This window comes from Thunnus albacares, chromosome 23 (assembly GCF_914725855.1).
Source record: "Thunnus albacares chromosome 23, fThuAlb1.1, whole genome shotgun sequence".
Lineage (NCBI taxonomy): Eukaryota > Metazoa > Chordata > Actinopteri > Scombriformes > Scombridae > Thunnus > Thunnus albacares.
Genome location: NC_058128.1, coordinates 14,842,559 through 14,858,030, shown reverse-complemented (window position 1 = coordinate 14,858,030; position 15,472 = coordinate 14,842,559). Strand labels below are relative to the sequence as shown.

General features: G+C 40.0%; 2 protein-coding genes across 9 annotated transcripts in view; one reads left to right on the top strand and one right to left on the bottom strand.

The window, feature by feature from the left end:
• Positions 1-15,472, bottom strand: part of tfec (transcription factor EC) — a 58,878-nt gene that overhangs the window by 3,164 nt on the left and 40,242 nt on the right. For 2 of the 8 annotated variants that reach the window (XM_044342624.1, XM_044342626.1), the window contains 5 exons: positions 4,894-5,148; positions 4,012-4,113; positions 1,863-1,983; positions 801-857; positions 592-667 (listed from right to left, as the gene is read on the bottom strand). In XM_044342624.1, coding sequence (XP_044198559.1) covers positions 592-667; positions 801-857; positions 1,863-1,983; positions 4,012-4,113; positions 4,894-5,148 — 611 coding nt within the window. Of the gene's footprint in view, positions 1-591; positions 668-800; positions 858-1,862; positions 1,984-4,011; positions 4,114-4,893; positions 5,149-5,772; positions 7,997-9,459; positions 9,727-15,472 lie in introns of those variants that run through there. The other 6 variants (XM_044342630.1, XM_044342629.1, XM_044342632.1 and 3 more) reach the window with 6 other exon arrangements.
• Positions 1-15,472, top strand: part of mdfic (MyoD family inhibitor domain containing) — a 220,951-nt gene that overhangs the window by 174,008 nt on the left and 31,471 nt on the right. The window lies entirely within an intron of this gene.

Below are 15,472 nucleotides of genomic sequence, written 5' to 3'. Positions count from 1 at the left end.
ATGGAGCATTGGACCTAAGGTGCTAGAGTGCAAGTCATTCTTTATTGCTTTTTAAAAAAGGAAAGGTACTAAAATTGTCCTTTTCCACATGAGTGAGACGTTGGTCTGATCAGAGCTAATAATCTCTTTTATCCGGCGTTAATGGCACGACGACAACGCTAACCTTCCATTTAAATTTGAGGCAAAGTTCAATTGCGAAAGATGGCCAGTGGATTTCAATTCAGCTCCATATTCCATCTCTGTGTTCCAATTGTGCTTCAAACTTTGATTCAAATGGTGTTGCCTGCTTCTTTGCATTTGACCCTCTCCTCATCATTCATGCTTTGAGCTGAACTGCCGAGACCCAGCGAGAGGATGTACAGCTCTTGGAGCGTCGACTACAATGGAAGTTCAAGTGCTCCCTTGAAATATGACTGAAATGTGCTTGAGTACTCATTTGAATTCAATGAACAACGTTTAGAGTGTCTTTGTGCTTAGAATTTAATATTCCAGTTTCCCCCGCCACACAAGTTCTTGCATTTGTTTCAGTGACATAAAGTGAAGGGAAGCAGTGCATTGTTTCGGAAAACATATTCAGATTTTTCAACTTACGGGTCATTCGACTTTGGTATGAGTGTCCCCAGCTCCTTAATCCTGTAGTTGATATTGTATCTTCGCCTTCTTTCAACTAAGCAAGCAGAACAAAAAAAAAAGAACAAGAGATGATTAGAGCATTGTCAGCTGCAGTGCTAAAGGCTAACCATAACTCATTTTTAGATGATAAACTGTGACGGAGTTGAAAGGCAGCGGGAGACACTTACTCAAATTATGGTTGTCTTTTTTCTGTCGCTCTTTGGCCATCACCCTTGTGTCGTGTTCTGTCAAAAAAATAAATCACATAGGGAAACGGATTGATTAGCAACGCACGCTAATTTAGAAACTGAAAGACAACGAACGCAAAACACCACAAAAGGTCTAGTCAGGAGACACACAATCAGTTGTTTTGAGGGAGTTCAGTGCTTGGGTCAGCCAGAATGTGGACTTTCCATGCATTAGCCTATGCCACAGACACAAGTTTGACCTCCTTATACACACACTGAAAGAGCCCAATTTATTCCCTCCAGCATGTCTGCAGCTCATTGTGAAAAAAAAATGGTGACCACTTTTAAACTATTTACTGTGTAATTAAGACAGTTTAGCAAATTCACTAATCTGTCTTGGAGAGCGACAAAAATGCCACTGCATCCATATTTGTATTCGCATTCTTCCAAATTACATAATTGGGGACCTGAGATTGGATTTCCCAATTTGTCTCTGTTGATTCAATCAAGACAATTTAAACTCTGTGTAACAGCCCATTGTCCTCTGCGCCTACACTCAAATGAAACAGATGGCAATTTACTTATTTGCCCGTTGAGAGTGAAGGGTTCTTCAGACATCCTTTCTATTTCCTAAATCAATTAGGCTTCTTTGCTTGATGCATGACATTAATAAGAAACGTCTTAAAGGGTCCTCTGTGACGAAAAGTCTACACGTTTCTACAGCCTATTAACGGAACCAATGACAAGCAGGACAGTATTTGCCAAACATTGGACAGAAATCAGCTCACACATTTGTCTGTTTGTCTGACACACGTAATTGGACACACACAACAAGTTGCTGTTTATAGCTCACACAGGTACACTGTGTTCTTTTTAGTATGCCACCCAACCCAAATGAAATAGTTGTTGAAGAGAAATATGTGTAATTTTTAGAATTCCCCAAAAATGCCTATTTCTAATATGTAGAATTCAGTGTGATTTTTTTAATCTACAGCAATGTGAGCATGTGATAACTCATTAATTAGTTAGTTGTTTGATCAGTGCTATGGTATGAGTTCATACCTGTGTATTCCCTTTTTACAGTGAGCTTTGTGGGGTTAGATGTGGGACTCATTCCACCATTAGGGGCTTTCATACCTTGTTCACCCCCATAGACGTCCAGCATGCTGCTACTGAGGGACACCTAGGAAGGAGAGAAAGAAGAGGGAGGAAAAAAAAAAGAGAGAGGGTCAGTCAGAGGGGAAGCATACAAGCACATTTGCATCACACAAACACACACACTCCTTTCACATTTCAACAAAAGCCACAATACAAATAGTTGTTTTTAGCTGTGGCTTTGTTTGGCTATTTAAACCAAAGAGGGCAATGAAAAAATGACGAGGTGAGTGGAGTGATCAGAGGCTTGCAGAGAAGGTTGTCAGCCTTCAGGCCTCTCGCTTTGGACCTCCCAGCAGGGAGTTGTAGTACCCACATATCTCCCACAGCAGGACAGATCAAATCCAGTGCTGTGGTCATGAATTGCTGCCATGTTCACATTGCCTGCTGCATGTCTTGCATCACAAAGAGTAAAAACTACTTAACAAAAACTAGCTGAAATCAGGTCAATGAAGGGTTGTCGTCCTCCAGCCTTACTTCATCTAACCCTGACCTCCAACCCAGGCTTGCTGCTCTGTGAAGTTTGGTTTGACCAGCAGACATGGTGCCTTGATCTGCTAATGCCACCATTTTCAAAACCCCTCCACTTGAAAGTGCTCCTCACACAGAGATGTGCTCTGTGTTGAAAATAGCATCCCATTAGATGAAAAGGCTAGCTAGGTCAACTGCTTGAACAGAGGCAAAACTGTTTTCCTATGGGTCTCTTCTTGTCTGGGAAAGCATGCATCAGTTCTGCGATAATGACGCCTTTTCACGGACTGGGGAGATGTCAAGATATAGCGTGCTGACACACATGTGTGTCTAATTCGCATTTGTGTATTTATGGGAAAATGCTACAGAAGCCACCATGGATTCCAAGATGCGCACAGCCAATTTTATTCACGACATGTGTGTCAAATCTAACTACTAGACTGGTGACTGTGATAAGGATGCATGTCAACTCAAGAGATGGGAGGGAGCGGAAAGCAAGGGAGGGGGGAAAAAAGAGAGGAGAAGAGGAAACAAAACAGAAGAAACTGCAGACATTTCAGATATCTGCAGCTGGTTAGCATGTGCAGTTTTCTCTCATTATCTCACCAAGATGGTAGAAAAGGAGGAGGAGGAAGAGGAGGAGGGGACAAAAAGTGCTTATCAAAATGAAAGATTGCAACAATTCCCTTACTACTCCTATTGTAATCACTTCAATCCCTCTCCCGTCTGTGTTCCTGGATGTGTTGACACGGCGAAACGACGTGATGCATCGTACTGTATGACTAATTAGGATGAATTGATCCATTTAAGCATGGTATCATTTCTGAACAAGCCCATGGGGAGTGTATGCATTAGCCCAATCCAATGGCTCAGTAACTCTCTCCAACAAAATCTTTCACCCGCTCCACTGTTGCGCTTCTCTCCTCATTTGAAACCTACTGGCTCGCCCGTTTCTCCTCCTCTTCCCCTCCATGCCTTATCTTTTCCTCCCCCCTCTCATTCCTTCTCTGTCACAGTATCTTTTGTGTTTTGCTCCATGTCACTTTATCTGTGTGTATGATTCTTTGTCTACCAGACTATCTCTCTCTGTATTTAAGGAGATAGGCCAGATTCCCAGTGTTCCCACCCAACATCTTAGTATTTGTAAGATACTTCTTCTTTGTTGTCATTACGTATAAGCCTTTATCCACAAACATCCTTCTTTTTAACTCAATCTGCATTGTTGATCTTGAGTAATGTGAGAAATGTTGCTAAGCCTCGATGAACTTTGACTCATCTCTAGACTTAAGCTGACCTCAAACTAAGACAGGTCCCCTTTTTCCCAAGCTAGTCGAGCCTGCACCTAAATGTTTGAGTGGAGGAACCTCACTTTCAGGTCCCCATTCAACTTAAAAAGAGAGAAGTCATTAGTTAAGGAACTTAACTTGACAGAAACGTAATCGCAAATAATGTGAACAGGTTAACAAACAGAAGATATATTGCAAAAATCAATACAAAAGACCTTCATACCATAGATAGTCTGTAGCAGTTTAGACAGTGTTAGTCTGTAGCTGTTAGGGCAATAGTTAATGTGATTGATACTTACATTGTTTTGCATTATGATGTTAGACTCCATGCAATCCAAGCCTCCATCATTGAAACCGGATTCAAGACTAATTAGGTCATCAATAACTTCATCCATTGGAAACTAAAAGAAAACAGTAATTTCAGTGTACTCATGGACAGGCTTATGATGTTTGTAGCAGAATTTCAATACTGTCCAAGTCTGATCTTTTTAAATCTCAACATTCAAACCAAAATAGACACCAGAGAGGGGAGGGACTGCCGAGAGACTAATCCAATAACAGACAAGTCTGCCACCATGTCTGAAGTTAGTCAGCAGTGTTTGTGGGGGGAAAAAAACATGCATCTGTTATCAAACTAGTTTCCTTCTTTTGGGGGTTCTCTCATCAGAGACTGCATGTCTGAAGTTATTGATGAGCACATCAGAGAGAGAGGGAGATCAATAATGGCATCACTTTATTTAGATGACTGGTTGGAACTACTCTCTGAATTGTTCAGATTAAAACCTGATCCAGGTTGCCATAGTCTTTGATGCTTGTGAATTAGAATATACTTGTTGTTGACTGTACATCCAAATAAAGTATCAGCCATGATTCATCTCTCTTAATGAAAGAATGTAGAAGGAGTGAGACAAATCACTTACAAGAAGTAAGGAAGCATGAACACAGAACTGAATATTGCTCTTGACTGGAAAGTGTCAAGAGTGTTGACAGGGAAAAAAAATGTTGCGAAATCTACAAAAAATATAATCCACAGTGTATGATCCAGTCTGTGGTTCAAACATTGGGTTGCAATTTCACTCTTTCTATGCAGACTTTAAGTTAACTCAATTTCAGTTCCATATATTCAGCAACGTCAGTCACATTCAGAAGTTCTCGTTCTCCTTTTACGTAGGTCCACTCACCTCACTGTCATGATTTGCCATTGTGAGCAGGGTAACGGGGCTGTTGGGGTTGCTGCTGTCGCTAACAGAGGGCATGTGTCCATTCCTCATGATCGGAACGGTGGCCAGTGGCTGGCCTTGGGCGTGGGGATGCGGCACGGCGTGGCCCCCTCCAGCCGAAGAGGCCAGCTTAGAGCCCAGCGTCAGGTACTGCTTGACAGGTTGGTTCTGGGTCTGATGGAGGTGGAACTTAGAGTTCTCCAGGTGGTTTTGTACCTGCAGTAAAAACAAATCATACATAACTTCATTTAGTTCACTTGATAGAAATTCTGTTCAGGATATGGGAGTGTGCACACACCGTGTGTTTTTCACACCGTTGTAACAGCACTGACTAAGAGCATATGCACAGGAGTTATCCGAAGTGTCTGTCAGCTTTGCGAGAAGATGATGTCATTTAATACACAGAAATAGTTGCGAGTCATAATTTTCCCATTATTAGTCACGCACGAAGAGCATATTTATGGAATTACAGTGCTACCGAATTTTGTAAAATTAAATGAGTAATGTTTGATGTGCTTTATGAGAATTAGGACTCACACTTGAGGCCCTTTCTCAAGTAAAGTATCATCATATTCCGTCATTTTAGTATCAGTCTCTTAAAATGTGGTCAATAGCAGATGCTTTTCCCCCAGCACTAAACTGAGGTTGAAAAACAAAATGCAGAAATTGCTTCCATATTAACCTGCTATAATGCATACCTATACATGTAGCTAGTAGTCAAGATGCCAAACCATTAATTAAAGCCTCACAAATCAGTTACATTTTAGAAACAGGATTACACAGTTCAACAACACATTTCACCAAGCAATTCAGAATTTTGCTGAACATTGATATCCTTACATTTGAAGCTCTGGTTGCGTCCCGCATCGTGTAGTAACTGCAGTCAGTTAAGTGTGGCATTCTCAGAAAAGCAGATAATCTTCAGATTGGTGTGTTTGGGTGAAGCAGCAGGACAAGTTTAGGGATCCAGGTCTGCTGCTGCTATCCTGTTGGTCTGAGTGTCTGTCCCTGCCAGTCCCCTACCAATGTCTTATAAAGGGCCCTAAGTGAACTAATTAGGCCCAAAGCTGGGAGTAAGCCTTTATGTTGCGTAGCATGATAATCACTTCAAACACTGGACTGTCAGATCACCCAGGGTTTGATCACTGCAGGATATCTGCCTTTAGTGTCTATCACTAATTCATTCGGACCGCCCTTTTCTGTCTGACTGACCAATCAGTGGTCAGCTCTCAAAGTCCTCTGCTGCCTGCTCCAGGGGTTGTGGCAGCACAATTGACCCTTGTTCCCCAATGGGGGTTTTAAATAACTCCTCTAATGCCATTTTTAACCAGGCTTTTTCTTTCATTCACGGGTTTCAGTGTAGACTGTTTAGTATTATCAGTCTCCCAAACAATAACTGCAATAAAGCTATTTTGAGGTTTTTATTACTGTAAACTATGGGCTATTTTCAGAGGAAACATGTCACCTAAAAACGTTTAATTTACTTACTGGCCTAGGGCTCACAAAGTACCGTACTGTTGTGACTTGCTCTATTAGTTTATGAGTTATAAAGTATTTTTGGAAGGATCTAATAATAATATATGTATTTTTATGGTTTTATAATGTTGGTCTTATCATTTTTTGATGGTCTTGTGTGTGTCTATGACTCAGATTTTTTCATACTTCCTCCCAAAACTTCTCTATTCACTGGACAAAATAGCATACTCTATGGACTCGCTTGAGTTCCTTTATCAGTAAATGGATACTTTTTCCATGACATACGTCAGCTAATCAATTGCAAGTTGAGGAAACTCTGATGAGCAAGAGTGCTGGCGTAATGGCAGATCCAGTAGACAATGCAATATTACTTGACCTAATATGTGTAACTGGTTGAAAGGTTGATACTGAAAAAGAATTTGTTTTTCATTATGCCATCCATCTGCTCTCATATTAATAGTGTCATATTTAGAAAGCAGGTGTCCTTCATCAAGCAAAATCACATATAAAGAAAGTATTTTTTGCTGAACAGCAACCACTGCAGCTACTAGGATACTGCTACAGTAAATGCTAAACAGAAGCATTTAGCTAAAATGCTAAGCTACAGTAACAGCAGCAAAAGTGGAGAAGAATCATAAAGTCTGCAAGCTCACTCAGTAATGTCCATTTTACAGTGATATTTACCAAATGTTTGCAAAAATTAGCTAACTATTAGCCACCACAAGCTATTGGTCATATCAGACTGAATAAAGCTGAGGCAGCAAACCCCCTGAGTGTATTCACAAGAGCAATGCTACATTTTTTACAATGAGCAATGAAATGTTCTATGAATAAAATGTCAACTGGCACAACACTGCTTAACCACAGGAACTTTTAGCTGTGGCATCTTTGGAGTTGGACTTTATATACTAAAACTCAGCATTAAATTCTCCTCGTCAGCTAGAGCTGCCCTTATTCACCACTCATCCACCTAACTAAGAACAGCCTCATCACAATACTCAACTTGTCAGTAGTCACTGAGAGCTCTTATCTGACTTCTCCAGGCCAAACAAGATACCAGTTGTTAGCCAATCAACATTTTTTTCCACTACGGATAGCAAGAGAGATGCCAGGACTGCTACACACCACATCTGCTTTGTGTGACAGCAGATTGTCCTGGTTTCACTTCAGCTTTCTCACTACTGTAAATGCCGGAGACACGCTTGTTATCCACTTAAGGGAATCTGATTAGATTTAAGAGGTAATGGTGCTTCAGTCACCAAGGCCAACCTTGACAATGGCAGGCCTGTGCATGTGTGAAGAGGACATGCTGAAAATTATCAATGCCCACCATACACATGGGAGAGGAATGAGATAAAAATCTAATCAATCAAGGCTCAAGTCTGGGGATTGTTGTAACTATTCTGATGTTACAGACACTTCAGTTTTTCTCTTTCTCAGTACTGCTACTTGCACCTGCTACAACAAGTGAGGTGTTTGAGGTTACTGGTCGAAGAGAGGTCACTGGTTCACTTTCCATTTACACACATTTGCACAGTTATTCCTGACATGAAATCCTGCAGTGGTGTATCAAAGCCTAAAAATTTGAATTTACTGATATCAAAGCATTGATATTAGTCAACGTATTTGTTGATTTTGCTTTTCTAGGCAGCTGATAGTTGTGCCTATTTGATGCGACAACATTTTAATAAATGATTTTAATGTATTTCAGTTGTGAGCATGTTTGCTCCATTTAATAGTTTTAGAATGTTTGAATAAGAAAATAATATTAGTCCCGTTTGGTTTTGAACTTACTGTCTTCAGTTAGAAGATATAAGCCGATAGTTATTAGGGGATTAGCTACATCCTCCTAACTTCATTATCTTAATTAGTGACATATAAATCACAAAATTACGTGGTCAGAACCAGACAACGCCCATTATACACACACGCACACATAGACCCTCTTTCTCAATTAAACTTTTCCTAACTCTTTCTCTAATGTAATTTGAATACTTGCAGTGATTTCAACAACACATGATTGCAACAGGTTAATCAAATCCAGCAAATAATCTACTCCTGTGAAATCACATCACACTAGTTTTTTCCAGCAGTTATACAGAATGAATATCTGATTCATGCAAGCAACTGCATATTAACCATATCATATCAACCATGTAGCTCCAACAACAAACTTCCATACCCTGTATTACAAGATGCACAATATATTTCCCTGTTAATTAAAATCATGACTTCACCACCAAAAGATAAAACACAACCATAGATTACAAACACACACACTCAATGCAAAATCTTTCAGTTCAGTCCAGTTTGAAATATTCTTTCAAAGTATGATTTCTCCTGGCTCTAACTGTGAGATGTGTTTAATAGTGGTGTGATTTACCTCAAAGTTAAAAGGTGTATTTCTTTAGTCCCACTGAAATGCTGCATTGATAATGACAGTGTAACACACAAACTCGCAGGTGTTTCTTCTAAAAGCAAAGCTCTTGCCTAACTCAGTTTCAGTCTTGCCCAAGTTCTCCTTTCACTTCAGAAAAATCCAACTAATTATGAAACACTGGGTGATGGTGACATTAACTGGCTGTACAAATTATGGACAAAACCTAGTAGGAGGTGTGGATTCATTTCTGCAAAACGCTGTTTTTTTTTTGTTTTTTTTACAACACATTGACACAGTTACGGAATTCAGAGTGGCAAAGCTCAATTATCTTTTCCTCATCTTGAATCTACGGAGATGAGATGAAAGTGGAACAAAAAACCGTCTCAGACATGCTTACTGTATTTTTGCTGAGCCTGCTAACCAGTAAACAGCTGTAACCACACACCCTAGATTGTGAAATGTTAGGGAAGATAAGACCGGTATAGCAAACTGATCACCAAATTTGCATTCCACAGTGACTATTCAGTTATTCTGGTTGTAAGTGCATGCATTTTATAAAGCATGGACAATTTCTCTTGCATGCAAACACATACAAATGCGCACATACATACACACATACTTTTTTCTATGCCCCGGTTCTCCCCGGACTGTAGCTGAGTCGCTCCCCCTACCTGCAGAAGTTGGATCTCTGTCAAGGTGATCACTTTGACCACACAGCAACGACTCATGGCTCCCTGGAGTGACAGTGTCTCCCGCCACAGGAGCAGCAAATTCTAATAGAATAACAAGAACTGTCACAGCTACCGCTGCACCTCTCACTGTTGCAGCCACAGACAGGGGGAGAAGAAGAGGAAGAAGAAGAGAGGTCCTGCAGCCTCCTTCCTGAGCTTTGCAGAAATATCAGAAAGGAAAGGAAGGCATGACACATCAGCTTATTTGAGACCCGCACGGGCTGTTTCCTCTGTGTGTGTGTTAGTACGTGTGTGTGTTTTTGGTCAAGGAAAGGCCTGACAGAGGCAGAAATACAGATGGCAGTTAGGGGGGTTGGAGGTGTAATAAGTTGACAGTATGCGTTCCTGCTTGTGGATCACCACACTTTCCTTCCTGCAGAACTTCCAGCTCAGCTCAGCACATTCTCCCAGGTTATCTTTGTGACACCCACTTCCTTTGAAGGGCTTTTCAGCCATTAAACTACAGTCACTTTTTCAACTAGGGAAACACACAAAAAAATGTAATCTGTGCATGTGTGCAAATTTACTAAAACACTCAGATGCACACACACAAAAGTTGTTATCATGTTCCAGTCACTGTCAGTCCACAACAAAGGTCTCCCCAGGCCTTCCCAGAAAGGCTCTGAGTGAATTCCTGGACACAGCAAAACTTAAAAGGGGTCACTGCGAGTCCTCTCTGGTCTCCCTGTAGTCCCAGCCTTTTATATAATAAAATCAATCAGAAGCCAATGAATACAGGGAACTGGAGTCCAAACTTAAAGATCCCCTTCAGACATGTATTGAAACATATAAAAATACTTTGAACAATAATGTGTGTCTGATATGTTTTTTCCACAAAAAAAGTATAATTTCTTATCCTCCCTCATTAAATATCCAGAACCATAAATATGCAAATATTTCATTTCAGAAGATTAACTGCTGGACACAAAATGTCTCACAAAATGTGTCACACCTGTGTAAGTTGAATATTGGACCAGGATTGGCTTCCAAACTAGTTGTGATCTTAAAAATCATGCTCATAGGCCCACCCCTAAATACCAGATTTTCAATGAGCACAGAAGAACATTCCACTTTCAGCAGATGAATGTGAAAACAGCCTTCTAGTGTCAAACTCTGTACATACATCATTCTACATAGTGAAGCTCAAACATTCAATTATAGGAATAAGAAGAAAGACATATTTTTGAGTGGAGGGGGACTTTAAAGTCAAACCAGGCTCAAGTAAAGCAAGTCAAGGTATTTCAGACATTGCAAACATTCTGTTGTTATTACAGAAAACACAATGCAATACTGCGTTACCTGGCTAGGCGCTGTGTTGGCAAATGACAAGTGCAAGCGTAGATTACTGGTAAATTACTTTGTAATGCAAACGCCATATTTCCACTGTTAACCTTGCAAAGGAGAGTACTGAAATCCTTCCACATAATATTATAAACCTCTGTGTTGTGTTTTGGTATCTGATGAAAAGCACATGGGTCTGTGATTCAAAGATCCTAGATCACATTTTATTGTCTCACCTGTACCTGAAACAACATGCCCACACCAATGCAGATCATTAGATTTTTTAAGTGCATGGCTGTTTTTGTTTCGAACATCACAGTTTTATAGTCGCTGCTGATTCAGTGATTATTGCAAACAGTAAATTAGGGTTTTATATCTTTTGATACACTTTAATAAACACATTACAACTAAATTTGAGGACAGTGAATATGATAAGGCAAATCAAATCACAATAATTCAGTTAAATTAAGCTGGTACAGATTATGTTTTTAAAGAATCAGTTTAACACTCTATTACACAAGAAGCTAATGTCTCCTCTCAGCTGTTAAATTGCAGTTTGTCCCACACGTGTCCATGGTGGATGATTTACATAGAGAATGCCAGACTTGATACTATATGTACACTAATTTTGTCAATAAGACATTGTCATTGTAAGCAAACAGATTAACAGCCTTTACAGTCTCAGTCAGCTGGATGCATAAGCATTATTTATGCTTCTGTGACTAAATCGTGTTTTCTGCGATTTGAAGGTCACCATGCTCAGCTGTTCATTGTTGTTCATACTTTGTATGTATGTGTGTGTGTGTGTGTGTGTGTGTGTGTCTGTCCATGTGCCTGTCTCTGTTGGTACAGTGTTTTATACTCTTACAACCTCACTACCTGTATATTTGTCTACTTCTTGTGCATTTGCTGTGTGTATGGTCTATCAGATCCATGGATGTATTATTAGAGCTGGATACCAGATTGAAAATGGCGCCTATTCAGTCCAATAAGAATTGCTTGCCTGGCGCATACGCCAAAAAAGTTTCTAGCTTCCAGGTTTGCTTCCGCTTTGTGCAGCTCACTGAATATGCACAGTAGTGTTTCTCCCACTGGCCCTGCCCACGAGTTCCTGCTCAGCCCATAGACTTTACATTGTGATGATGTCACAATTATAATTGACCTTGTTTGCAGTTCGAGATGTCTTAACAGTTTTACAAATGTCTCTTTTACACTGGTGGTCTATGGGGAAAATGTTTTTTTGGGGCCGCAGGAGGATTTTTTTTAGCTGCAATACTGTGAGTGACCACTGGGAAAAATTGGCTGCAAGGCTGAGCGGCGGCACTGTATCCAGCTCTTATAATACATCCATGATCAGATCTAGCCAAATTCCTGGCTGGCCATTTTTGGCTCATCTTGGGCAAGTCACAAGTGCTCACCTTTGTTAGTCCCCCTGCATGGCATGTTTTAAACATCAGGGACTTCCTGTAAGAGTTGGCCTGCTTCTGAGACAACACTTCAAAGTGCAGCTCCCACATCTGAGGACTGTTTTATCCTGCTAGAAAAGGAATGCATAATGGACACGGCACCACTGCACTTTTAATGATTCTCATATGAATTAAATATTACAGTCATTTTAACTGGATTACACATGAAAGTGTGTGTGAGAGTGTGTGTGCTTGTTACCTTGATGAAATATTGAATTTATGAAAATGGTTTGCCTCAACAGTGGTGTAAAAATAATTAAAATTCATACTTTAAGTAAAGACAACTTACTGGAAAATGACTTAAAGGTACCCTATGGAATATTGATTGTAAACAAACATGATTTTACTATTTTTACATTTAATATTTCTCACCAAAAACTCATTTGATGTACACTTAGTAGATTAAAAAAACCCAAACAAGTTATACTTGTGCTGCTTAGTGAGCAAATAACTATCTCTTTTACAGTTTATGTCACTTCGTGGTCACAAATCAGATGTTAACAAGGGATGTAACAAACAGAATAGTGTGTTATTGATTAGAAAACAAGGTAATTTTGTAGCGAGTAGGTAGCCTGGGTAATTGCATCAGTTTTATTTTAGAAATGAAGTGAAGTGATCAGAAAAATACGTGAGTGATGTATACACATTCTTTAAATAACTTACTAAAGTACACTTAAAATAGTATTTCTACTTTGTTATTTACTCGTTTACCTCCAATTTTACAAATAACCAACATTACATAAACAGTTTTGGTCAATGGAAAGACTTCAGAAAGCTGAGTGAGAGGAAGGGAGGAGAAGGAAGAAGAGGAGGATGCAGTGCAGCCTGTTCTCTCCGCCGGCGCAGAGGAGATGTAATTAGTCGAAATGGAATAATACAATTTTTGCTGCTAAATCAATTAGAGCACACTATTCTCTGTGAGCAGTGAAAAGGAGCCTGTTCACAGGAACACCTGAGAGTTTGTAGACTCTCTACACATGCATAAATCCATGTATGCACACATTCCTTCACCCAAACACAAACACCAACAAAGATTTGCTCCTTATGTATCCTCTTTGATGTTCTGATGTCAGATTAGCTTTTGCTACTGCATGTGCAGTATGTCATCTAAATTAGTGAGTGTGTTTAGTATGTGTACTAACATTTAGTCCGCTTGCATGCAATGCTGTAACTCTTGTGAAGACTATTAAAGTCAAAAAGGGTTTCTTATCTGAAGAATACTTCATGAATTTCAACTTATATACTATCATACAGCTTCTTGTGCAAATTTCGTAGATTTCTTAGAGTCGTCAACTCTAAATTGCTAATCCCAATAAACACCTTTCTTCTGACAAAGTCTCACTATACAGTGGCTTAGGCAGCATCCAGACCGACATCAGCTGCGTGAAAAAATGCAGCCCTCTCATTCATTTCAATGGTAGCAGTGCGTTGACACAGCGGGGGTGCGAACACAGAGGGCTCAGCAAAACACATCAGGGTCATCCGGCAAAAAAGCTGAACTGGGCTCAACTTTTGCTGTGATGCAATGTGGTCATCCGGCAAGGTGCTGCATTTGCCAATCACATACATGCAAGCACGCATACCTGGTGGATTACTTTGTAACGTGAACACTGATATTGACCTTGCAGTCGTTGCACAAGATAAAATAGTTGCAGCTGTGATAACTTTCCAGAGTTGTAAAATCCTGTCTATGAGTATTACACACCTCTGTGCAGTATTTTGGCATCTAATAAGCCTTTAAATGCATTAATCTGTAGCTACAACTCGACTTTCTGGATTGTATTTCATTGTCTCATGGTACCTGCGATCATTGACCTGCAGAGAAGCTAGTTTGCTAACACAAAGCCAATAAAATTAACAATAAACGATAGCATGACATCACGCTTTAGTGTGGACATGACCTTTAAGCAATTTGAAGTGAGGGAGAAGGTAGCCATGTAAAGCTGCGTGTAATTCTGCAACTCAATGACCCCCTCCAGACATGTTTTCAGACCTAAAAAAGACTTTGTGTGGAATCATAATTTGTTTCAGTGGTTTTTCCACAAAAGGTTAAATTATGCATTTAAGGGGAGAGGGACTTTAAGTTAAACTAGTAAAATCACTTAATTTGGATTCACAGAGACAACGGGAAACACAGGAAAATGAGACCTAATCTTTGGTCAACTCTCAAACGCAGGTTCAAACCACAGCCACAAAAGCTGCTGAGCAACACAAAGCAGAGGATTGTGGGTAAACTGCTGTGTAGTGGTTGTGGTCCTGAAAGGGGCACCTCATCCTTGACCCTCACTGTCCAGTGAGCTAGAACAGGATAGACCGGTGCTTAGCGTTGCTTCTCGGAATGATGTCAGAAAGCTGTACTGTAGACAACTTTAATCTCTCACTTTGGCAGACAGTGAAAAGAAGGCACGGTGGGCTCCAGCTATGAAGATGAGGTCTTATTAAAATTATGCACATGATTGATTGCAAGACAGTCCCAGCTCACCAAGCTAAAGGCCTTTCAAACCTGGGCAAAGGCCTAAAGTGCTCAGTCAGAAAAAGAAATAAGCATTGTTATTACCCTGATCCTGTTTCTGTTTGTTTTCTGTTTAAGAAAGTATATATATTATATATATATAAGTATATATTTGATGCAATGTGCCTTTCTAATGTCATGCTTTCATTACAGGATGCCCTTAAAAATAATGCATGTCAAATACCTACCTATCTTTGATTAGGAATCACCACAATATAGGTTTCTGGCAACTGAACAGAGTGAAGATCAAAATCAGTCTAATTTCAGTACAGCTCTGCTGACCTTTGAAGCTTAACATGGCATCAAAAAGAGGATCCTACTCTCCCTAACCAACATAAAGTGCATTTGTGGGCTAAATTCGCAAGCCACTGTTCAAAAGATTTTGGTGGACATATATTGATTACGCCTCCCCCCTCACTCCTCCTTTAACTTGATTGTGGGAAATTAAATAATGCAATAGCTGTTTAATGAGAACTAAGCAGAAAATTAGATCAACTGTGACCTTACCCGAACTAATAATATATGGTTTGTGCTGTGGACAAAGGGCTGTTTGTTTGCTGTGTTCGGCTATCTTTGTACCCCTTGAATGAGTAAGCTGCTGTGACGAAGGGAGGAGTGCCAGTGCTCTTCTTCCCAGCAATGCAAGAGAGAAAGACCAAGAATGAAAAGAGAGAGCAAGAGGTAAAGGCCAGAA